A 24,750-nucleotide genomic window follows, 5' to 3' on the forward strand; every position below is an offset into this window, starting at 1 on the left:
AGAGTTCCAGAAAAACACCTATTTCTGCTTTATTGACTATGCCAAAGCCTTTGATTGTGTGGATCACAACAAACTGTGGAAAATTCTGAAAGAGATGGGAATACCAGACCACCTGACCTGCCTCTTGAAAAACATGTATGCAGGTCAGGAAGCAACAGTTTGAACTGGACCAGAACAGCAGACTGGTTCCAAATAGGAAAAGGAGTATGTCAAGGCTGTATATTGTCACCTTGCTTATTTAACATATGCAGAGTACATCGTGAGAAACGCTGGGCTGGAGGAAGCACAGGCTGGAATCAAGATTGCCAGGAGAAATCTCAATAACCTCAGATATGCAGATGACACCACCTTTATGGCAGAAAGTGAAGAAGGACTAAAGAGCCTCTTGATGAAGGTGAAAGAGAAGAGTGAAAAAGTTGGCTTAAAGCTCAACATTCAGAAAACAGATCATGGCATCTGATCCCATCACTTCATGGCAAATAGATGGGGAAACAGTGGAAACAGTGGCAAACTTTATTTCTGAGGACTCCAAAATCACTGCAGATGGTGACTGCAGCCATGAAATGAAAAGATACTCCATGCAAGAAAAGCTATGACCAACCTAGACAGCATATTAAAAAGCAGAGACATTACTTTGCCAACAAAGGCCCATACATGGATGTGAGAGTTGGGCTATAAAGAAAGCTGAGCACTGAAGAATTGATGCTTTTGAACTGTGGTGTTGGAGAAGACTCTTGAGAGTCCCTTGGACTGCAAGGAGGTCCAACCAGTCCATCCTAAAAGAAATCAGTCCTGAATGTACATTGGAAGGACTGATGCTGAAGCTGAAACTCCAGTATTTTGGCCACCTGATGCACAGAGCTGACTCATTGGAAAAGACCCTAATGCTGGGAAAGATCGGGGGCAGGAGAAGGGGACGACAAAGGATGAGATGGTTGGATGGTATCACCAACTCAATGGACATGGGTTTGGGTGGACTCCGGGAGTTGGTGATGGACAGGGAGGCTTGGCGTGCTGCAATCCATGGGGTCTCAAAGAGGACTGAAGGACTGAACTGAAGGTTATCAAACTGTCATCTTTTCTCTGGAGTGAAGAGTACTTCTTCAAATAGTTAACATCTTGCATTTGTTGGGGATTTTAGTTCTTATAAAGAGCCTCTGGTGTGAATCTCCTGGGGTGGAACCAGGACCCCGCCCCAGGGCTGCGCTAGTGTTTCTTGCCTGCCCCTCCCTTGTCTGTGCATCTCCTTCCTTCCCTGACTAGCAACTGTTTGAATCTGCCCTTTGGAACTCAGGGAAGGTCATGGAGGCGGGAGTCTGTTCCCTACAAGCAAGACACGGGGGACACAGAAAGGCTTCCTTGTCCAGGAGCCCCATAGCATCTTCCTTGGTTTCACCCCCACTGGGCCCTTTGTTCTTGATTTCAGTGGATTGAATGAGACCCACCCATAGTGGGCAGGTAGTGTGCTTTACTCAATATCAGTTCAAATATTAATCTCCTTCAGAAGCACCCTAAGGACACATCCAAAATAACGTTTAACCAAATATCAGGGCTCCCCTTGGCTCAGTGCTGTTGATACAATTAACCATCTCAGGTAGTCACAAGGGGTTCCACTAAGTACTACTGACGCAGATGACCCATCTGCCTGTTAGATTATAATACCGTTTATTGACCATCTTGCCACACATTTATTTGCATGTTACAAAGGGACTTCAGAAGCTGTAAGGTCATCTTTGTCACACAGGACATCTTATGGGCAACAAATTGTAACATCAAAGCCATGGTCTGGGTTGAATCTGGAGACAGAACTTGCTGATTTGCTGTCTTCTTTAAGCTACAGGCTGGACAAACAGAGCCACAGGAGTGTGAGTGGCGTAAAGCTTAGCTGCCTGCAAGTCTGTGTATAGAAAAGAGGGTCCGTGTTAGAATAAGAGACCTCTCCACGCTGGAGTTTTGACTCCTGCTGCCTTTTTACACGTGGAACAGAAATGAAATATGGGCAGGCTGAATGGTTATCCATTTTTGCACTGTTGCTGTTAAAAAATTCTTTTTATTTTTCCCTTCTTTTTCAAAATAACTGTGGTTCCTACCAAACCTATGGAATAATAAACAGACTTTTTTATTTTTCCATTCTTTTTCAAAATAACTGTGGTTCCCACCAAACCTATGGAATAATAAACAGACCACCTGTTAGCTGAGAAAGAGTCCCATCAGGTCCTTGCTATGAGATAAACCAGAGCAGCAAGAACTCATCAGGCAGTGAAGGCAGAGAGGGTTTATTAAATCTCATTCGTCATGATGCTTTTTGTTGCTTTCAAATATGAATCCAACAGCGTTGCCCCCGGCACAGCGGCAGCGTGTGTGAGGGTGTCCTGAATGCTGTGGGGAGCGAAGGTCCGCCTGGAGTCTGCAGAGGTCCTGCCCTCAGCGCTCTGTCAGCCTAGCCCCCTTGCTCGTCCTTACGTCCCCCCACCGCAGGGCAGTGTGTCACCAGTGGAGACTGAGGCCTTGGAATCGAGGGCCACCCCGGAGAGCGCCAGTGGACCCCCACGTGCTTTTGCAGTGAAGCTTCAATTGCTCCGGGCTGTGATTCAGTGAGTTCCCGATAGTTTTGCTAATGAGCATGGACTGGGCTCAGCCTGGGTTCCAGAAGTCATTTCCTTCTCAGTGGCTGTTTGCCACTGTTGAGATCCTCCGAGCAGTCTGCTGAGGGGAGCATGTACCCAAGTCGATACACAATGTTTCCAAGGCCATACTGCCTGCTGCTTTAAACATGCTCATCTGTTCCGAAAGCATTCTTTAAAATTAATTTTTCTTCACATTTAAATCCTGTTACTTTCCCCGGAGACTGTTACTACTGTGCCTGTTGTACGTGAGTAGTGGATGCTTACAGGTTGGGTGGTGTGGCCAGGGCACAGAGGAAGTGACTGAGCTGGGATCTGAGCCCCTCCTGTTTAAGCACTGCGTGCCCCTGCTTTCTGGTGCCAGCCACGACAGGGTGGCCGCTGCTGTGGAAAACAGCCTGGAGACCTGGGGTAGCAGAGTAGGTGCTTCAGACGCCACGGTCCTAGACCTGGGGTCGAATCCTGTCCTGTGCTTCTAGCTGTAGAAACTGGGTGAGGTGTTTGACTTCTCCGAGCCTCCCTTTCTGCACTTGTAAAACCAGTTGCTAAATAATTGTATACAGAAAGAGAAAGGAAGAAACCCAAGAGGAGAGGAAGTCATCCGCGTATCAGATAAGAGTTGGGCAGCAGAGTGGGGTGAGCGAGCCAGCAACATCATTGTGGGAGGAAGCCTGGAACTCCGTTTGGGGACTGTCGGGTATGAATCGCCTCAAGGACATCTAAGTGGCTTTGTCATTAACGCTGTATTGTAGGGAATGAATGTGATAATATACACAAAACATATCACAAGTCTTGACAAATAGCCTGTACTCATTAAACATTATGTGCTTATTAATACGAATAAGTAGTATTACATTTACAGAAATACTGCTCATTGTAAAGAAATAAGCTTTATGAAATATTTTCAGTAAAGTTGGGTCACACTATTTTATCTTACTTTTTGTCAAACCCTGTTATCTGCGTTCTGGAGAGTAAACCAGAAATGAATGACCAGAATGAGACAGCTTAACAGACCTTCACTAAATCCTCAGGCTGCTGCTGTTGACTGAAACCGTTTTCTGCCCTGGTGTTACATTTCTCATGTGTGGATGTGTTTGGGGTGAAAAAATAGCACGTAAGTGCACCATATCATTGTGCTCAGTGGTAGGGTTTTTCATCTTGCTGTTACACATGTCTGCTTCTAGAGGATGGAAATTGAGCTTGATACTGTCCTCATGAAGGCCCTCCCCTGGTGTTGCAGAATGCACTGAAGCAAACCTGGCTGGTGAGGCTTTTGTGGACTTGAGGCAATTTAACTTAATTTGTTTAAAAGGTATTTCATCTTCATTGGGTAAAATGCCTTTTGTGCATGTTGGGTACTGTGTTTGAGTCCAGGCAAGGGAACGCTTTCAACACTGCAGGGCACTAAATGAGTCCCCTCAGACCTCTGCAGGGTGTGATCGTCCCTGGGAGAGACTGAAACTCGTGCTTTTGTTCCTCTTCCAAATTAAAAGTCTAAATTGTGAGAGATGGTGTTATTTTAAGAGCAAGTGAGGTCCTATTCAAGGTTCTCAGAGCTCAAAAAAAGTTCTCTCCCAAATACTGAAATGGGGTTGGGCAGAGCTCAGCATACTTGGCAAGTTTTCCTTTGAGCTGAATGGGCCTTTCAGATGATTCAGTAGATGAGTCCTGTTCAGACAGAACTTTAGAACTTGTCAGGAACCTACTGTGAGACCAGTCTGCTTACTGATTCCTCAGGCAAGTACCAGGGTATGAATTCATCGAACAGTTACCTTGTGCCAGAGCCAGCTGTAGGTTCTGAATAGAGCAGTGAGGAAGAGAGTATGTATTCATGAGACAGACACATACATTGACAAATAAAACAAAATAGTTGTATAGTTACAGTGATAAGTGGGGCTTCCCGGGTGGTGCAGTGTTAAAGCATCCACCTCCCGGTACAGGAGACATAAGAGATGAGGGTTCAATCCCTGGGTCCAGAAGATCCCCGGAAGAGGAGGGCATGGCAACCCACTTAAGTCTTCTTGTCTGAAAAGTCCCACGGACAGAGGAGCTTGGCGGACTGTTACAGTCCAGAGGGTTGCAAAGAGTTGGACACACTGAAGCGACTTAGCTCATAGCACGTAGTGAGAAGTGCTTTAAGGAAGCACAGAAGGTACCCTGATAAAGGATACCATTGGAATGCGAGGACCTCAGGAGAATGCTCCAAGGTTCCAGCCAGCATCAGCTAGAGGGTAAGCATCCAGCCAGGAGCCCAGGCCACTTCCTGGAGGTGAGGGAAAGTGTAGAATATGCCTGCAGGTATTAACACCAGCGAGGCAGAAGACCACGGCAGGGAGAGTGCCAGGAGCAGGGGGCTGTGCCTCAGGTAAGACTGAGAAGGTCAGAGGGCTAAACCACAGTGCTACAGTGGGAGGTCACAGAAGGGTTTTAAGCCACTGAAGGACAGAGTCAGATGAATGTTTTAGGAAACCACTGGCTGCTCTGTGGACCGTGGGTTTCAGCGGGGTACGAGTGGAAGCAGAGCCCGGGTAAGAAGCCTTCCCAGTAGTTCAGTGGAGGGTGGTGCTGGTGTGGGCAGAGCTGGTGTTCATGAGGATGGAGAGGTCAAGATAGGTGGCTTCGAGGGGGTTTTTAGAAACAACAGGATTTGTTAACAGGCTGATGTAGAAGGCAAGAGGCAGGAAGAGGTCACGCTTGAGGCACGAGGTGGTGGCGCCATTTGCTGACACTGGGAGGCTGAGGACAGACAGATTGCTCTGCGGATGGGCAGATCCTTCAGCTGGGGAAACTGACGCGCCCGACCGCTCCCGCGGGGAGCTGAAGGAGACATCAGAGGTCAGAGCGGGGGTCTGGGCTGAAGTGAGAAGTCTAGGGACCGTCAGAGCAGAGGTGGTGTTTAAAGCCACACTCCTTTACAGAGAGCGCCAAGGATGGGAGCAGATGACAGAGAACGAGTTCAGGAGCCCAGAGGAGACCCGGAGAGTGATGGCGCCGGCCGCTGAGGGGGCTGGTAGGTCACGTGGTGCCTGTGTATCTAGTGAGGAGAGGGCACAGCGTGTCCTGTGTCCGTGTGTCCAAGGCGTTCGACGGCCAGGGCCTGTTGGCGACTTTGGCAGGGTGCTTTAGGGGAGGTGGGGGCAGACCCCAGGCTGCCCCAGGTTCAGGAGTGACTGAAGGGTGAGATCATGGAGACAGTGTGTCAGCAAGCAAACAGTATTTGTTTGAGAGGATTTGCTGAAAAGGAAAGCAGAGAGAGACTAGCCGGATGATGGAGAGAGAATTGAGTTCAAGGGAGCAGGTCTTCAGGTTCTGTTTTTAGTGAAAAATACTGTTGCATACATATACATACAGGGGCCATGAGGAAGAGAATTAACCCCTGGTGTGGATAGAGGAGAGAACTGAAGGGATGGTGTCCTTGGAAGGAAAGGCCCCATTCTTAAAGGCCTTCCGTCTGGTCTTAAAGATAAGGTGAATTCCGAATAGGCTGCGGTCCTGAGCGTGTATTCCAGTAACTCGGAGGAGCACCAGTGGGGGTTGGGAGGGGAAAGTCCCACTCGTGTGGGACCTTGAAGGCTGAGCCGAGGTTGAAGGAGGGACAGTACCAGTGATGACCAGGGCACATGGAGGCCAGCCGCAGGCAGGGAGTGAGCAGCGGAAAGCGCAGGGGCACGGCGGCTAAGACCAGAGGAGGGCTGGTGAGTGCTGGGCGGAGGCAGGGCTCCCAGCGCTGGGAGCTGGCTGTGCTCGTGGTCCAGCGCTAACGGATGCAGCCGTCCTGTGGAAGGACACAGCCAGAACCGGGGAGGGAGGGGGGCTGGACCAGAAGGGGTCGCAAACTACCTGTTTCCTTAGGGGTGACTGCTTCCAAAGTGGGCGGGGATGGGGGCGGGGTTCAGGGTCAAAGAAAGTTCTCCTAGAATGAGGGCTGCTGTCTCTGGTTCCCCCCAACCCCCAGCACTGTCTGCTGTGGCAAACCCCTACAGCCGTCAAGAAGGACTCGAGTCCTGTTTGCAGAAGAAAGAAATTATTACAGTACCTGGAGGAAGGAGGAGGGGAAAAAGCCCACGTTTCTGGCTTGTGCCCTTGAGCTGTAAATTCTCAAGGACTCTCTTGTAAATCTCCTGGAATCGCTGCTGGAAATCCACATTCCCTCAGAGAGCAGTGTAGGGCTATCACATAACAATTTCTGAGGCCTTCCCCCCAACCCAGCTCTGACGCTTTGAATGAAACTTCAGAGTAAACCTCCATTTTAACAATGTTGTTTTTCTTATTTGGCACGAAAGAAATTAGAATTCCCCAGATGGTATATCCAGAATTTCTTCTGTTTTCTGTGTACAAGTGCACAGAAATATCCCTACACACGTATGCACACATCCTGCAGATGCCTTAGGACTGTCAGTCTTGTCAGTGGGCAGAAGTACCAGCCGTGAACTTCAGGACCAACCTTACCTTCTTTGAGAGAGTGTGTATGTGTGTGTGTGTGCGTGTGTGTGTGTGTGTGTGCGCATGCTCAGTTGTGTCCGACTCTTTGCGACCCCATGGACTGTAGCTCACCAGGCTCCTCTGTCCATAGGATTCTCCAGGCAGGAATACTGGAGTGAGTTGCCATTTCCTATTCCAGGGGATCTTTCTGACCCAAGGATCGAACCGATATCTCATCTCCTGCATTGGCAGGCAGATTCTTTACCACTGGCACCATGGACATCAGCTAGAATTAGATATTGCTTGCACTCTCTTGCCTTAAAAAGACTACGTTCCCTCAGAGAATTTCTAAAGAGTTGTCTTTTTTCTTTCCTTCCAGAGGGCCAGTTAAGAGTGGATGCCAATATATCTGTGCATCGCCCTGGGGAGCCTTTGGGCGTTCGAACCGAAGTGAAGAATCTCAACAGTGCCCGATTTTTGGCCAAAGCTATAGGTGAATGTCAGCTGTTGCTCCTCATATACTTCTTTGTAGCAGCTGTTTCTGTGTAACAGGCTTCCCCCCAACCCAACTTAATGACTTATATGATAACATCTCAGCTTCACGGTTTTGTGGGTTGGGTGGTTTTCTGCTGGTCCTGCCTCAGCTCTTTCATTTTACTCTGGGGAGCCAGCACTCTGCTGAGATAGAGTCCAGGAGGACCTTACATGCTGGGGCCTTGGTGCCAGACGTCTGCTGGGCTTCTTTACCCATGTGGGCTTTCTGCATTCACTTGCTTAGCCCAGGCTTTCTTATTTGGCAGAGGTGGCATCCTAGGAGGATGAAGGCAGATCCCTCAAGTCCTCTTCAGTCCTTAGCTCTAGAACTTGCACAACATTTCTTCCAGCACATTCCATTCAAAACAGGTTCAAGGGAAGGGGGAGGAAATAGACTTCACCTCTACGGGAGGATTTGCAAAATTCTGTAACTCTGTTTTTCCATGTGCCACAACCGGTCTGAACTGTGTGACGTCATATTTGTTATAGATTAGCCACAGTCTGACCTAACTGGTCCGTATGTTTTTCTGCTTTTAACTGTTTTAACTAACAGATTGCTTGAAAGTGAAAGTGTTAGTCGCTCAGTCGTGTCTGACTCTTTGCTACCCTGTGGGCTGTGGCCCACCAGGCTCCTGTGTCCATAGAATTTTCTAGGCGAGAACACTGGAGTGGGTTGCCATTCCCTTCTCCAGGGGATCTTCCCAACCCAGGGACTGAACCTGGGTCTCCTGCATTGCACGTGGACTCTTTACTGTGTGACCCACCAGAGAATAGATTGCCTGGGCCTGTGTAACCAAGTAGTGATCTTACTGGAGCGCATGCTGTGGATCTTTCAGTGTGGACAGATGTATGCTAGTAATTAAAATAGAAGCACTGAGCAAGCTCAGCGGCTGGAGCGGTCCATAGAAGTTGATGACTGTGAATGTGAGGGGGTGACATCTCAGAAGAATGAAAGTACTCTTTAAAACCAAAGGTATCTTAGAGGAAGAGAGAAAGAAGGGAGGAGGTGGAGGTGGAGGTGGAGGCACATCCTTCAAGGTGCGCAGAGCAGAGGATGGATGAAAGTGGCATCCCAGCCAAAGCTGAGTATTAGAAGGAAGATAGATTTTCTGGTCTTGTATAAAACTTTATTATCCTGAACCTGAAATAAACAACCAGCCTAAATGAAGACACTGTGAGTCTATACAGTTTCAAGAAGAAGGCATTAACGTGGTCAAGGGCCTCAGATACGCAGCTGTATCAGTGACCTCAGATATGAAGATGACACCACTCTTATGGCAGCAAGTGAAGAGGAACTAAAGAGCCTCTTAATGAAAGTGAAAGAGGAAAGTGAAGAAGCAGGCTTAAAACTCAGCATTCGAAAAGTGAAGCTCATGGCATCCGGTCCCATCACTTCATGGCAAAGAGATGGGGAAAAAATGGAAACAGTGAAAGACTGTTTTTTGGGCTCCAAAATCACTGCAGATGGTGACTGCAGCCATGAAATTAAAAGATGCTTGCTCCTTGGAAGTAAAGCTATGACCAACCTAGACAGCATATTAAAAAGCAGAGACATTATTTTGCCGACAAAGGCCATCTAGTCAAAGCTATGGCTTCTCCAGTAGTCATGTATGGATGTGAGAATTGGACTATAAAGAAAGCTGAGCACTGAAGAATTGATGCTTTTGAACTGTGGTGTTGGAGAAGACTCTTGAGAGTCCCTTGGACAGCAAGGAGATCAAACCAGTCCATCCTAAAGGAAATCAAGCCTGAATATTCATTGGAAGGACTGATGCTGAAGCTGAAACCCCAATACTTTGACCACCTATGTGAAGAACTGACTCATTGAGAAAGACCCTGACGCTGGGAAAGATTGAAGGCAGGAGGAGAAGGGGACGACAGAGGATGAGATGATTGGATGGCATCACCGATTCGATGGACATGAATTTGAGCAAGCTCTAGGAGCGGGTGATGGATAGGGAAGCCCAGTGTGCTGCAGTCCATGGGGTCGCAAAAAGTCAGACACGACTGAGGGACTGAACTGAACTGATGGTCAAGGGGATGACATACAGGATGTGTAGGGGAAACGTCCCTCATAAGGACAGGCTAACAAGGGTGGACTCTTCTGCTTGTGAGAGGAGACACTGTCCATGTGTCTGAGGCTGCAAAAGGTCTGGGCCAGGAGAAACCCTTCCAGCTCAGGTTGGTGAAGGTGAAGCTTGGAACGAACAGAAAAAAGTTCCATTTTGCCTTGTAGGTGAGTGTCCTGAAGCTCATTATTGTAAGAGGTGGTGATTGGAACTTAAGCAAGCAACAAGATTTTAGGTAGATTAACCGCAGATGAGTTTGAAGGCTTTGGCTGCCCCTAGCCTTCTGTTGTCCTATGAAGTACCCTGTGGAGCAGCGGTCTGAGACAGAACTCTACCTGTGGTCGGGCTGGGGCTGGAAGAACCCCAGCTTTCCTGTTACGGGCTTAAGTCCCCAAGCCTGTAGTTTTTCCACCCCAATTTTCTCCTTACATCAGGCCTTTTAGCCATCCTCTTGGTGTTTGTTGTTTTTTGTCAGTTCAGTAAGAGTCAGGATTTGGGCGAGGGCAAGAGGAGTATGTTTTAGTGGGGAGTTAATGGCAACCCACTCCAGTATTCTTGCCTGGAGAATCGCATGGACGGAGGAGCTTGGTGGGCTACAGTCCACGGGTCGCAAAGAGTCGGATACGACTGAGCGACTTCACTTTCACTTTAAGGAGGGAGGGAAGGCTGGAGCTCTTTTCATAGAGAAGCTCGGCAGCTGAGGCTGTGCTCCGCTTACCACTGCTGCCTTGTTCGGTGGTGAGGGGCATGGCATAGAGCAGCGGCTCTTCAGCATTCGGGGCCATAGATCCCTTTGAAAATACAGTGGACATTCTGGGTCATTTCTCCAAAATCTGTGCCTAGGCACACACCCACATTTGTATATAATCCCAGGAGATACCAGAACCCCCTGAAGCCTGTCCATGGATCCTGGGATAAACACTCTTTGATAAGCAAGGGTCCTAGGTCCGGAGTCGCCTGTCCTCAGCGTTGGCCCTAGCCCTTCTGCCAAGCTGTGTACTTGTGTTCTGGACTGGGTCACGTTAATTGCTCTAAACCTGGGTTTGCTCAAAAAGTGAGAGAGCAGAGCTTCCTAAAAGACCCTTCCCAGCAGTATTATTCTATGATGGCAGCAAGAAGAAAAAAATACAGCATCTGTGGAAAGAATTATTATAAACAACTCCCTTGATTATTTTTTGACCTAAAGATTGAAAGAGTTCCAATTATTGCTAAACTGGATAAAGGAATCAAATATGATACTAAACTATTTTTTTTTTTTAGACTATGAAATTCAGAGGCAAATCAATGAACTTGAGAATGGAGGTGAAATTCTGAATGAAACTCGCTCGTTTGATTACAAGCTTGGGTGAGTTTGCATGACAGCATCTTGAATACAGGTCGGTGAGGCTCCGCAGACCAGCCATATCACCATGAAGAAGGTACCTAGCTTCTCTGCGGTCTGGTTTCCTTATTAGGAAAATGCCATACCCCACAGGGATGTGATACACCCTCCAGGGCTGGTGACAGATTTCACTTGACTGAACAGACTTGGAGTCTTAGATCCTGGCCCCTCCCTGGATTCCAGCTTACCTCCTTTGTGCCAAGAATTTTTACTTCCTTAAATTTTGTCAGACCTGCTAGTTTCAGCTTAGAAGTGGAAGAAAGCTTGGAGCTGGTGTGTTTATCTGTTCAGTATCTCTGAGTCTTAACTTTCTGATTCTTTGTTCCCCGGTGGCTCAGACAGTAAAAAGTCTGCCTGCAATGCAGGAGACCTGGGTTCAGTCCCTGGGTCAGAAACATCCTCTGGAGTAGGAAATGGCAACCCACTCCAGTATTCTTGCCTGGAGAATTCCATGGACAGAGGAGCCTGGCAGGCTACAGTTCATGGGGTTGCAAAGAGTCGGACACGACTGAGTAACACTTTCACTTCTTCATACACTTAACAGAAGACTAGGGGAAAGATTTCAAAAGCCTGGAGTTTGAGCTGGTTAAATGTTGGAAACATTGAAGCAATTACTTTTTCTTTTTTTGACTTATCATGCTACACATATGTCTTTCTTTACTATCATTTCTGCAGCGTATTCAGGAAAGTGTCTCCCATAGAAGGCAGAGGAGCTTGAGCCCCCTGGTTCCCCTGTTGGTAGCGAACCCTTGTCTGCATACATACCAGCCTTGGCTGCAGTGCTTTTTTAAATGTTTTCTCATTTAACTGTCACAGGTGCACCATGCCGATGAGAGACAAAGAAGGAAAACAAGACTACAGGTGGTTACTCCTCTTGTCAAAATACCGTTCTCTGTTTGGCTCGTATTCCAGGCCCACTTACAGACCGACACAGAGATCCTGGGTGGCTTTTAGGAACCACTTCTGTTGTTGTCTTTGCACGGTGGAAGATCCAGGGGTCCTGGTTTATGTGTGTCCTGAGAGGAAGAGCATTTTGATTTGGGAGCCGTGGAGTACCTTATTTGACAGGATTCAACGGCTGGAAAACACTTAGGCACTCACCTCGTCAGAGCTGTTCCAGCTGAGCCAAGAGGATGGCCTTTGAGGGGGGACCCAGGCTGATCTCGTGCTTACTTTTAGTGACAAAGTCAGTAATGCAAGGACTGTAAGAAGGTAGAAAAAAGAGCTGTATATGTTAATGGCAATTCCTGTCACATCTCAGGTAATACTGTTTAACAAGTTAGACTTAATATGAGATCCAGAAACAAAGCAAATGAGAAGAATAGCTTTGGGGACTTCCCTGGTGGTGCCCAGTGGCTAAGATCTCACCTTCCTGGGCAGGGAGGAGGAAACATTGAAACAATGATCCCCTGATTGGGGAACTAAGATACCATGTGCCTCGACAGCCAAAAAAACATAAAGCAGAAGCAATATTTTAACAATTTCAATAAAGATTTTAAAAATGTTCCACATTTTAAAAGAGGAATAGCTTAGGGTAAATTGAGCCTCTTGTTTCTTCCCCTGTTTATCAGACTGCAAAAGTTAAAAGTTTAAGCAACAAAGTGGTAGAGGTTGGCACTTTACTTTGTGAAGTGCAGGAAGATATGAGAATAGCCATTGCTGTCGATGAGGAACGAATATAGCATCGTGATTTAGGAGGGAAGCAGCTCATAAACCCCAAGAGTGGACGTCACCTCGAGGACGCCTCTCATGTGTCTGCCAGAGTCACCCTTGCTCTCATTACAGCGCTCTCTCTAGGTTCAGTCTGTTCTTCCCAAGAAACTTCTGTTTTCCCGTGTGGCCCCCGCTGTGTTGGTGCTGCTCTCTCGCTGAGCATGGTGTTGGCTTTTAGCAGAGTCAGTCGCTTCAGGTTGCTCCCCTGGGTTAATAGATGAGGTTTGGGAAGCCTCCCTTTGCTTTCCTCTTGCCTTCAGAAGTCAGGCTGATTGATAGCACAGATTTGGCACTGAGGTGATGAGTTGCTTGCATTTCTGATCTATTACCTGGGAGCCACCATTTATTCAGCGTAACCCTGCTTCTGCATAAGCCCTCTGACAAGTATGGGCAGAGGGAAAAACGTTAGATGCTAGAATAGACAAAAGGGGAAGGACACCTTAGTTTGACAAGAGCTGATGCAGCGATGCAGCGTCCGCATTTTTTTTAATTGGCTTTTTTATTGCAGTTTTAGTTTGCCAGCAGAATTGAGTGGAAATTAGAGTTCGCATATACTTCTTGGTGTATGCTGTATACCTCCCTGCCCCAACACACACACACACACACACACACAGACATACACAGAGGTTTCCTCTTATAACATCTTGCATTAGTGTGTAATGTGGTAAATTTGTTAAAATTGATGAACCAGTATTGATACCTTGGTAGTAACTGAAGTCCATAGTTTACCTTAGGGTTCACCCTCATGTCGTCTGTTCTGTGGGTTTAACAGGCGCGTGATGGCATGTGTGCACCGTTACAGTCACACAGAGTGGCTTCACTGCCCTGAAACCCCGCTGTGTTCCCCTAGTCATCCCTCCCTCTCGCCTGCCTTCTGCATTTTATTGGGTTGGGCCAGAAGTTCTTTGGGGTTTTTCCATCAGATGTTATGGAAAAACTTGAACAAACTTTTTGGCCAACCCAATATTTAGCGAAGTCCATTTATTGATTCCAATTCCCAAGAAAGAAGGTTTCCCTTTCATAAAAACTGCTAAAAATACTGAAAATTTTAAAGTGGGTGAAATCACCTTTCTTCCTAAAAAGTAAGTTGCTCTTATTTGGTTCTGTTTTTTCCAATCCGTGTCTTGTTGTGAATATGCAGTTGATCCATAACTATAAACAGCAGGGCGGCATCAACCCTGTGCCGCGCCCTTTTCACACAGTGCTCATCTATAAGCATGGAGAGTGCTGGATGTGGTGGTTCTGATGTTACATTTGTACAAGTACTAGTTCCTGGAAAAGCAGGAGACTTGATGTGGGACTCCAAAAACTATTTGTAGCAGCATCTGTAGACAGAGCTTCACATCGACTGTAGTTTATCTCTTCCAACTCAGCCCAGTACGGAGAGTCAGGCCGTCTCCTCTCTGCACCCAGGTTCATGCCGGAGCCCAACCTGCCCCCGCTGCTGCTCTACGACTCAGGGTCCCTCCCCTCCGGCGCAGACCCGCAGCAGGTGATCAACATCGACAGGCTTCGCGAGCGGCTCCCCGAGCTGCCCCGCGTGACCCGCGAGAGGCTCGTGCGACAGTACGGGATGCTGCCGGAGCACAGCTGCGCCCTGCTGGTGGGTCCTGCCAGAGGCTGCGGTCGGCCGCCGGGCGGGCGGGGGGCCCCGGGTGGAGTGCGGCGGCTGCGCTGTACCGGGAACCAGGGCGCTGGCCTTCCTCACCAGCCTCTAGGGTGGATCCGCCTCTGAAGACCCCCGAGGCGGGCTCCTCGGTCAGTCACTTCTTGCGTGTAGACTTGCAGAGCTGCTCGCAGCAGCCGTGGAGGCTTCTTGAAGACAGTCCGGATGTTCCGGATGGCTCTTCACTTGTCTCTCTGCAGGACCAAAGGAAGTCAATATGTAGGCCTTCTGGATGTCTGGCGGTATTGAACCATGCCAGGGTCTGGCAGGAAGTTGGGTTCTCACAAAGCAGACAGTTGTTTTACCGACTGTAGAAGAAACGTTTATTCCGCACAAAATGCTGCAAACTGACTAAACGCCTCGGTCCTTGGAGGGGAGCTCTGAAGGGGCCGTTACGAACCTGACACCGTGGAGATGTGCTCAGGGATTTTCCATCCTGTCTAGGGCTGCGGGGCTCAGTGGTTCCGTTGGTCACGCCACGTTAAAGTGGCCCGGCATCCGTGAGAGTGGTGTGGCGTCACCGGTGTCTTCTGCCTGTCTGTCAGGGAGGCTGTGCGGAGGTTCTCCGCGGCATCTCTCAGGGACAGGCTGTCTGCCGCACTCATCGCCTGGAGCACAGAATCTCTGGGAAGTCTGGGCTGTTGCACTGTGATTGAGGGGTAACTGAGCAGGGATGTTAGGATATTCATGTTTGTGCATATATTTACACACTTCAGTGACAAAACCCTGCCGTTTCTGGTACATGGTAGGCGAGCGAGTGCTTGTTGAATGAATGAGTCTGTTTATCGTCTATAAATCAGCTCATTTGAAAAGAATCAGACAGTATAGAAAACTCGGTTTTGTCAGATCGACCTGGAGAAGACACCCGCGTCCCAAGAGTCTTCAGGGTAGTAGGCATCTGTGTGAGACTCACAGGCAGCCTTGTTCACCATGTAGGTTACCATGGTAGGTTCTTTTCTCACACTGCAGGCCGAGTGGCTCGCTGCCTCCCGTGCACTGCTGTTGTGTCTTGCCCACACCTCTGTGGTGATTGTTCTAATTCTTTATTAATTGGTGTGTTTTGTTCCGGCAAGGACTGTCTCATCCGCTCGCCGTGTCAGCACTGCGGAACGTCAAGCCTGTGTGTGAACCAGCAAGCAGGTTGTTCAGAACACCTTTTAACCTGAAACCTCTTAGAATTCACACACTGTTCCCAAGTTGATTTAACAAACCCCGAATTTTAGTCTCACACACCTTCCCCACCATCTTGAATTTCCAGCCCACTTGAAATCAACTTCAGAATGAACACTGAATGCTAAGTTCTAGTCCTGCATTTTGTAATGTATTTGCCAAATTCTGTAAGGATGAAAGAGAACACAAACCGAGGCTTCTCAGCCCCAGAGATAGTGTTCACCTCCAGCAAGTTCTCTGAAGCAGATACATGTTCATGTCTGGGTCCCAGGCTCCACTTCTGTGTGTTTCAAGCGCCTCAGCCGCAGACGCCTTGGAGAAATGTTTGCGGATGGTGGCAAGTGAGTGAGTTTCTGGTTTTTTAATAGTTTAAGGCCTTGTTTTGTTGTCGTTTGTTGTTACTAAGTCGGTAAGTCGTGTCCAACTCTTTGACCACGTGGGCAGCACGCCAGGCTCCTTTGTCCTCCGCTATCTCCCAGAGTTTGCTCAGATTCATGGCCATTGAGTTGGTGATCCTAGCTAACCATTTCATCCTCTGCCACCCTCTTCACCTTTTGTCTCAGTCTTTCCCAGCTTCAGGGGCTTTTCCACTGAGTCGGCTCCTCGCTTCAGGCATGTCTGACTCTTTGCCACCCCATGGAGTGCAGCACGCCAGGCCTCCCTGTCCATCACCAACTCTCGGAGCTTACTCAATCTCATGTCCATTGAGTCAGTGATGCCATCCAACCATCTCATCCTCTGTTGTCCCCTTCTCCTCCCACCTTCAACTTTTCCAGCATCAGGGTCTTTTCTAATGAGTCAGTTCTTCACATCAGGTGGTCAAATTATTGGAGTTTCAGCTTCAGCATCAGTCCTTCCAATGAATATTCAGGACTGGTTTCCTTTAGGATAGACTGGTTTTATCTCCTTGCAGTCCAAGGGACTTTCAAGAGTCTTCTCCAGCACCACAGTTCAAAAGCATCAGTTTTTTGGTGCTCAGCCTTCTTTATCTCACATCCACACATGACTACTGGAAAAACCATAGCTTTGACTATATGGACCTTTGTCAGCAAAGTGATGTCTCTGCTCTTTAATACCCTGTTTTGGTTTATCATACCTTTCCTTCCAAGGAGCAAGTGTCTTTTAATTTCATGGCTGCAGTCACTGTCCACAATGATTTTTGGAGCTCAGGAAAATAAAATCTGTCCCTGCTTCTATGTTTTCCCCTTCTATTTGCCATGAAGTGATGGGACCAGATGCTGTGATCTTAGTTTTTTGAATGTTGAGTTTCATATCAGCTTTTTCACTCTCCTCTTTCACCCTCATCAAGAGGCTCTTTAGTTCCTCTTCATTTTCTGCCATTAGAGTGAACTACCAGATGTATAAGAGGGTGTTTGCTATGACCAGCGCGTTTTCTTGGCAAAACTCTATTAGTCTTTGCCCTGCTTCATTCCGCATTCCAAGGCCAAATCTGCCTGTTACTCCAGGTGTTTCTTAACTTCCTACTTTGGCATTCCAGTCCCCTATAATGAAAAGGACATCTTTTTTGGGTGTTAGTTCTAAAAGGTCTTGTAGGTCTTCATAAAACCATTCCGCTTCAGTTTCTTCAGCGTTACTGGTTGGGGCATAGACTTGGATTACTGTGATATTGAATGGTTTGCCTTGGAGATGAACAGAGATCATTCTGTCGTTTTTGAGATTGCATCCAAGTACTGCATTTCGGACTCTTTTGTTGACCGTGATGGCTACTCCATTTCTTCTGAGGGATTCCTGCCCGCAGTAGTAGATATAACGGTCATCTGAGTTAAATTCACCCATTCCAGTCCATTTTAGTTTGCTGATTCCTAGAATGTCGACGTTCAGTCTTGCCATCTCCTGTTTGACCACTTCCAATTTGCCTTGATTCATGGACCTGACATTCCAGGTTCCTATGCAGTATTGCTCTTTACAGCATCGGATCTTGCTTCTATCAGCAGTCACATCCACAGCTGGGTATTGTTTTTGCTTTGGCTCCATCCCTTCATTCTTTCTGGAGTTATTTCTCCACTGATCTCCAGTAGCATATTGGGCACCTAATGACCTGGGGAGTTCCTCTTTTGGTATCCTATCATTTTGCCTTTTCATGCTGTTCATGGGGTTCTCAAGGCAAGAATACTGAAGTGGCTTTCCATTCCCTTCTCCAGTGGACTACATTCTGTCAGACCTCTCCACCATGACCCACCTGTCTTGAGTTGCCCCGCAGGCATGGCTTGCTTTCATTGAGTTAGACAAGGTTGTGGTCCTAGTGTGATTAGATTGACTAGTTTTCTGTGAATATGGTTTCAGTGTGTCTGCCCTCTGATGCCCTCTTGCAACACCTACCATCTTACTTGGGTTTCTCTTACCTTGAGCGTGGGGTATCTCTTCACGGCTGCTCCAGCAAAGCACAGCCACTGCTCCTTCCCTTGGACAAGGGGTATCTCCTTACCGCCACCGTTCCTGGCCTTCAGAAGAATCTACACATGGACATCACCAGATGGTCAACACCGAAATCAGATTGATTATATTCTTCGCAGCCAAAGATGGAGAAGCTCTCTACAGTCAACAAAAACAAGACCAGGAGCTGACTGTGGCTCAGATCATGAACTCCTTATTACCAAATTCAGACTCAAATTGAAGAAAATAGGGAAAACCGCTAGACCATTCAGGTATGACCTAAATCAAATCCCTTATGATTACACAGTGGAAGTGAGAAATAGATTTCAGGGCCTAGATCTGATAGATAGAGTGCCTGATGAACTATGGAATGAGGTTTGTGACATTGTACAGGAGACAGGGATCAAGACCATCCTCATGGAAAAGAAATGCAAAAAAAAAGCAAAATGGCTGTCTGGGGAAGCCTTACAAATAGCTGTGAAAAGAAGAGACGTGAAAAGCAAAGGAGAAAAGGAAAGATATAAGCATCTGAATGCAGAGATCCAAAGAATAGCAAGAAGAGATAAGAAAGCCTTCTTCAGTGGTCAATGCAAAGAAATAGAGGAAAAGAACAAAATGGGAAAGACTTAAGATCTCTTTAAGAAAATTAGAGACACCAAGGGAAGATTTCATGCAAAGATGGGCTCGATGAAGGACAGAAATGGTATGGACCTAACAGAAGCAGAAGATATTAAGAAGAGGTGGCAAGAATACATGGAAGAACTGTACAAAAAAGACCTTCACGACCCAGATAATCATGATGATGTGATCACTAACCTAGAGCCAGACATCCTGGAATGTGAAGTCAAGTGGGCCTTAGAAAGCATCACTATGAACAAAGCTAGTGGAGGTGATGGAATTCCAGTTAAGCTGTTTCAAATCCTGAAAGATGATGCTGTGAAAGTGCTGCACTCAATATGCCAGCAAATTTGGAAAACGCAGCAGTGGCCACAGGACTGGAAAAGGTCAGTTTTCATTCCCGTTCCAAAGAAAGGCAATGCCAAAGAATGCTGAAACTACTACACAATTGCACTCATCTCACATGCTAGTAAAGTAATGCTCAAAATTCTCCAAGCCAGGCTTCAACAATACATGAACCGTGAACTCCCTGATGTTCAAGCTGGTTTTAGAAAAGGCAGAGGAACCAGAGATCAAATTGCCAACATCTGATGGATCATGGAAAAAGCAAGAGAGTTCCAGAAAAACATCTATTTCTGCTTTATTGACTATGCCAAAGCCTTTGACTGTGTGGATCACAATAAACTGTGGAAAATTTTTCAAGAGATGGGAATACCAGACCACCTAACCTGCCTCTTGAGAAATCTGTATGCAGATCAGGAAGCAACAGTTAGAACTGGACATGGAACAACAGACTGGTTCCAATTAGGAAAAGGAGTACATCAAGGCTGTATATTGTCACCCTGCTTATTTAACTTCTATGCAGAGTACATCATGAGAAACGCTGGGCTGGAAGAAACACAAGCTGGAATCAAGATTGCCGGGTGAAATATCAATAACCTCAGATATGCAGATGACACCACCCTTATGGCAGAAAGTGAAGAGGAGCTAAAAAGCCTCTTGATGAAAGTGAAAGAGGAGAGCAAAAAAGTTGGCTTTAAGCTCAAGATTCAGAAAACGAAGATCATGGCATCCGGTCCCATCACTTCATGGGAAATAGATGGGGAAACAGTAGAAACATTGTCAGACTTTAATTTTTTGGGCTCCAAAATCACTGCAGATGGTAACTACAGCCATGAAATTAAAAGACGCTTACTCCTTGGAAGAAAAGTTATGACCAACCTAGATAGTATATTCAAAAGCAGAGACATTGCTTTGCCGACTAAGGTCCGTCTAGTCAAGGCTGTGGTTTTTCCTGTGGTCATGTATGGATGTGAGAGTTGGACTGTGAAGAAGGCTGAGTGCCGAAGAATGGATGCTTTTGAACTGTGGTGTTGGAGAAGACTCTTGAGGGTCCCTTGGACAGCAAGATCCAACCAGTCCATTCTGAAGGAGATCAGCCCTGGGATTTCTTTGGAAGGAATGATGCTAAAGCTGAAGCTCCAGTACTTTGGCCACCTCATGCGAAGAGTTGACTCATTGGAAAAGACCCTGATGCTGGGAGGGATTGGGGGCAGGAGGAGAAGGGGACCACAGAGGATGAGATGGCTGGATGGCATCACCGACTCGATGGACGTGAGTTTGAGTGAACTCTGAGAGATGGTGATGGACAGGGAGGCCTGGCGTGCTGCGATTCATGGGTTGCAAAGAGTCAGACGCGACTGAGCGACTGAACTGAACTGAACCAGATGTGTAAGCCCTGATTATAGAAACGTATTTTTGTCTATTCACTTCAGCACTTTTATTAGCATCTTCTATGCAGCAGGTCCTGAGATGGGGACAGAGACGTGTTTTTGATTTTTTTCTTTGCTTTCCAAGAACATGTATACATGACACCTCAGCTAACCAGCCCCCAGGGAAGATTGCAGTAGATAGTAAATGTATGATGCATGATGTGGGCCAGGAGCCCAGCGGAGGTAGTGATGACCTTGATGGGACAAGTGGGGAAAACTCTCAAGGAGGTGCTGGCTTTTAAGCCAGTTTTATAAGAGCTTTGTGGTTTTTTTTTTTTTTTTTTTGATGTATTAAGACTGCTTGCAGATAATGTATTAGGTGATTCATTTTGCAGTATTTTTTTTTTAATGGCTAGTACTTGAAATTTTCAAGACAAATGAGAAGAGAACTAGTAATATGGAAGGAGGATGATTCACACGATTTCTTTTCCTGAAATTAGGCACCCTGAGCTGTTGATGACTTAGTAATCATTGGAAGCTGAGTTACTCATAACATGCCCGAAAGTGGTATGTTCATGTTTTTTTCCTGACTTCCTCAGAAACACAACAGATTGCTGAGAAGGGCAGATGCACCAATCTAATGAACCATCTTTCAATTTAAAGAGTGCCTGGGAGTATTCATTAAATCAGTAGCGTGGTGGAGGTGTGCTCTGCAGAGCTCTGACTCCACGCTCCTGCCTTTGGGTCACTGATTAAATTAAGCATTAAGCATACAGTCCTTACTGGTAACGCAATCCTTACCCATTAACGGTTTAAAAAAAAAAAACAACTTCAGAGCTTAACTGTTAATTTTTTTTAATTGAAGTGTAGTTGATATACAATGTTATTTGTTACATATGTACAATATAGTGATTCACGGTTTTTCAAGGGTGTATTCCGTTTATTGTAATAGTGGCTGTCTTCCCTATGTTATACAACTCTGCCCTTGTCACTGTGCTGTGTGGTGAGCACTGAATTGTGTGGTAATAATTTCTCCTTGGCATTTACAAATCTCTAATATAGTCTGTCTTAGCATCCACCGCAAAGTCTGGCGCACAGTAGGCATCAGTGAACAGATGGACAGATGAGTGGAAGAATGGGATTCTCACAGTACTCATGAAGCCCTGGGGAAAGCAGCGTTTCTGATAAAGCGTCCCTGTTTCCCAAAGTCAGGTACATAAAGCACCCTTTTGACAGCCCAACAAATCAGGGTGGTACCTGTGTTGCTGAGCTTGGTGGGGAGAAGCCTGGGGTTTCCGCCTCAATCAGGCCGCATGCGGTGACTGTTCCCCTGGCTCCTAAAGAACTTGTTTCTTCAGGACTTTGGAATCAAGCGTGCATTCTCATGTCACCTCTTAAGCCCGCCTGATAATGCCTCCCACCGTACCCGGCGTGAGTGTTTCTTCCTCATGAAGCGTATCATGTCCCATCTGGAGCTTCAGCCTAGTGAGCTCCCCTTTTTTCCCTCTCTGTGTCAGACTCCCAGATTTCTGACCTCACCTATCGGGAGTAAGGAATGGACGTATGGAGGGTGAGGTCAAGTCATTAGGATTCTAGAGAAATGAGAGGTCCCAGTAGCATAGCGAGTCCTTCTCTGAGTCAGTGTGTCCAGGAGTAATTGTGAGAGCGGTCATATATGCAGGTGCGTTTTTTTTAGCAGATAATAAAAGGTGATTTCTGTGGGGATGTCTCTTCCTAGACCCTGCTTTGCTGAACAGGGAATCCAGATGAGTTGTTGTCATTGGCCTGATAGGCAGCTCGGGGTCAGTCGAGGCCGTTAGCTAACAGCAGATTCCGCGGTTCCGGGTCCAAAAGTGGACCACTTTCTAATGGAGTCCATCCTCCCAGCACCCCCTGCGGTGCTGCCATCCATCTCCCCATTTTTCTGGTGAGGAAGTGCCACCTCTGAGGTTGAGTGTGAGCCACCAAGTGACTCCGCCAGGCCTGAGGGGAGCGGACTCCAGGGCCCAGGCGCCCGCTTCTGAGCTCCTGCCTGCTTGGACAGAGGTGGGCCCCAGGGCCCAGTGGGAGTCCTGTTTCAAGTTCATTGCTGTTTTGAGTCACCGAATAGAGAAAACAGTTGTTTCCTTGTGTGGGTATTAATACTTTATCTTGCCCCGCTGAGGCTTCCTGAAAGAAAGTCATAGAATGTCATTCCATTTAAACCTTTTTCCCACCCCTCTTGGTTTTTAAGATGCCAGCCTGCCCTATAAATAAACATAAGTGCTGCCTGCTAAATTTAGTGAAAATCAGTCAACTCCAGTGGAAAGCAGAAATTTTGTTCATTTTCCAAGTAGAAAAGCAGTGTAAGCTCTCCCACAGTTCTGTTTATTTTGTTTCTTAGACTTTGTGCCTTGGGTACTTGTCCCAACCTGACGGACTATTTGAGAAGGGCCTCCACATAGTGTATGGCGTTGGTGGGACAGTTTTGCCTGATGCAGTTGGTGAGAACGCATCTGAGCTCTCTGGTTGGCTGGCTGTGTATGAATTCGTGGACAGGTTTCCGTGTCATCTGTTGTGAAAGATTTCATTGGCAGAATGGGCATAGCAGCCCCAATTCAGCGTCTCCTGAGAGCCTGCTGTACTCACCACAGTGCCCTGTGTTTCTTCACTCAGCCGTGTCCCAACTCTGCGACCCCATAGACTGTAGCCTGCCAGACTCCTCTGTCCATGGGATTTTCCCAGCAAGAATACTGGAGTGGGTTGCCATTTCCTCCTCCAGTACCCTATGCTGTTTTCAGATGTAAGAGCTTCATCTATTCTGTGTTATGTTTAACTCTCTTGAGTAGCCCTGCAGGAAAGATTAACACACTGAGACAGACGCCTTTTTTTTTTTTTTAATATAGTTGATTTACAATCTTCTGCTCGCTTCTGCTGTACAGCAAAGTGACTGTCACTTTGACAAAGTTATACACATGTATACCTTCTCTTTCCCAGTAAGATCTATCCCAGGACAGTGACTGTAGTACCTGCGCTATTCCTTCAGCAGGACCTTGCCGTCCATCCGTTCTGCGTGTAACAGTTGTCGTCTGCTAACTTCGGACGCCCAGTCCATCCCTCCCCAACTCCCTCCTCCCCTTCGGCAACCACGTGTCAAGACAGACACTCTTGACTCCAGATCTCACCTCTGATGGTTGCGGGGCAGGGGGCACTGAGAAGCTTCCTGAAGCTGTTCCTTCCCCAAAGGAAAGAGGAGGGGAGCGGGACACTCGGCCCCAAAGATGGCAGGCACAGTAGTGCCTTCACTGAGGCTACGATACCTGCCTGCAGCCACGCAGACAGCCAGGGACATGCTGCTCCCAGGGAAAGGGCAGCAGATAGCTGCTGCCACATCCAGCGCAGGGCAGAGTTTTGGGGACAGCCTACCCGGGGCCCGGCGAGACTGTAGGGAGATACGACTGTGACTCTCCAAGTCAGAGACTTCGGCTGCCTTGAGTCTGTCTGTCTGTGTGCAGTCTCAAGACACGTGGTTTCCTTTGAACAACTTCCTTGCCCAGCCAGTTAGTCCCCATTTAAAGCCATAGTCTTTTGTTTCTGACATCATGGGAAAGGGTACGGTGTCTCCAAGGAAAAGAGAGACAGGAGATATCATGACGATGGCTGGTTGTCAGATGGACTGTTCTCTGAGAGTTTTGCTCGGGGTCTCTTGTTAGCTTGAAATGGCCTGGTTTTCTGTCTGGATGAATTGCCTATAAAATAATTTCCCATGACAAATATCTGTATATCCCATAAGTAATACTGCTTTAAAGCTAATAACTAAAAAAGCATCTGCAACCTTATTGACTAGTTTTAGACTGCCCAGACTTAGAAGACTCGCTGTCAGACCACAGCTGAAGGAAAATCCATTTGGTCAACATTGTCGCTCACCGTTTTTGAGCTCCATGCAATTTTCAGAATTGATTTTATTCTTCAGTTTATGAAATCACATCCAGTGCTTGCCAACTTAAGGGTGCTTTCACAGTCTGTGCACAGAAAAAGTAGCCGCTATTTTGTTCTGCTCAAGTCGAATCAAAAGACACGTCTTCTAACTTGACTCCTGCAAAACCCACAGTTAGTTCATTCATTTCAAGTGCAGGCGCCAAGGGGCTTTCAGACGTGGAATCCGCCAGGCGCAGAGCCGTCTGAGCGCCAGGCTTGGGGACTGTCAGGGGCTCTGTCCCCAAGCCTATCCTGCAGCCTCACAGCCTGTCTGTGGGCTGGTTTCCTTTCTGGGACAGTTAACAGAAGACCGCGGTTGAGTTGCACAGGATTCCTCCGTGTCACGAGCATTTAGGCAGCACTGGCTTTAGGCTCACTGAAGGTTGATTATCATCAGAATTGATTTCTTGACAACATCCTTTCTGCGCCCCATTCTCCCAGTATTTGATTATGCTTGTCTGCTGTCAGCTTTTATTACCTGAGTTATTTG

General features: G+C 47.2%; 1 protein-coding gene across 2 annotated transcripts in view; it reads left to right on the forward strand.

Moving 5' to 3' along the window:
- GATB (glutamyl-tRNA amidotransferase subunit B) overlaps window positions 1–24,750 on the forward strand; it is a 96,313-nt gene that overhangs the window by 44,195 nt on the left and 27,368 nt on the right. For both annotated transcript variants that reach the window (XM_068990054.1, XM_068990055.1), the window contains exons 6-9: window positions 7,426–7,539; window positions 10,910–10,994; window positions 11,847–11,891; window positions 14,157–14,346. In XM_068990054.1, coding sequence (XP_068846155.1) covers window positions 7,426–7,539; window positions 10,910–10,994; window positions 11,847–11,891; window positions 14,157–14,346 — 434 coding nt within the window. The remainder of the gene's footprint in view (window positions 1–7,425; window positions 7,540–10,909; window positions 10,995–11,846; window positions 11,892–14,156; window positions 14,347–24,750) is intronic.

This window comes from Capricornis sumatraensis, chromosome 17 (assembly GCF_032405125.1).
Source record: "Capricornis sumatraensis isolate serow.1 chromosome 17, serow.2, whole genome shotgun sequence".
Classification (NCBI taxonomy): Eukaryota; Metazoa; Chordata; class Mammalia; order Artiodactyla; family Bovidae; genus Capricornis; species Capricornis sumatraensis.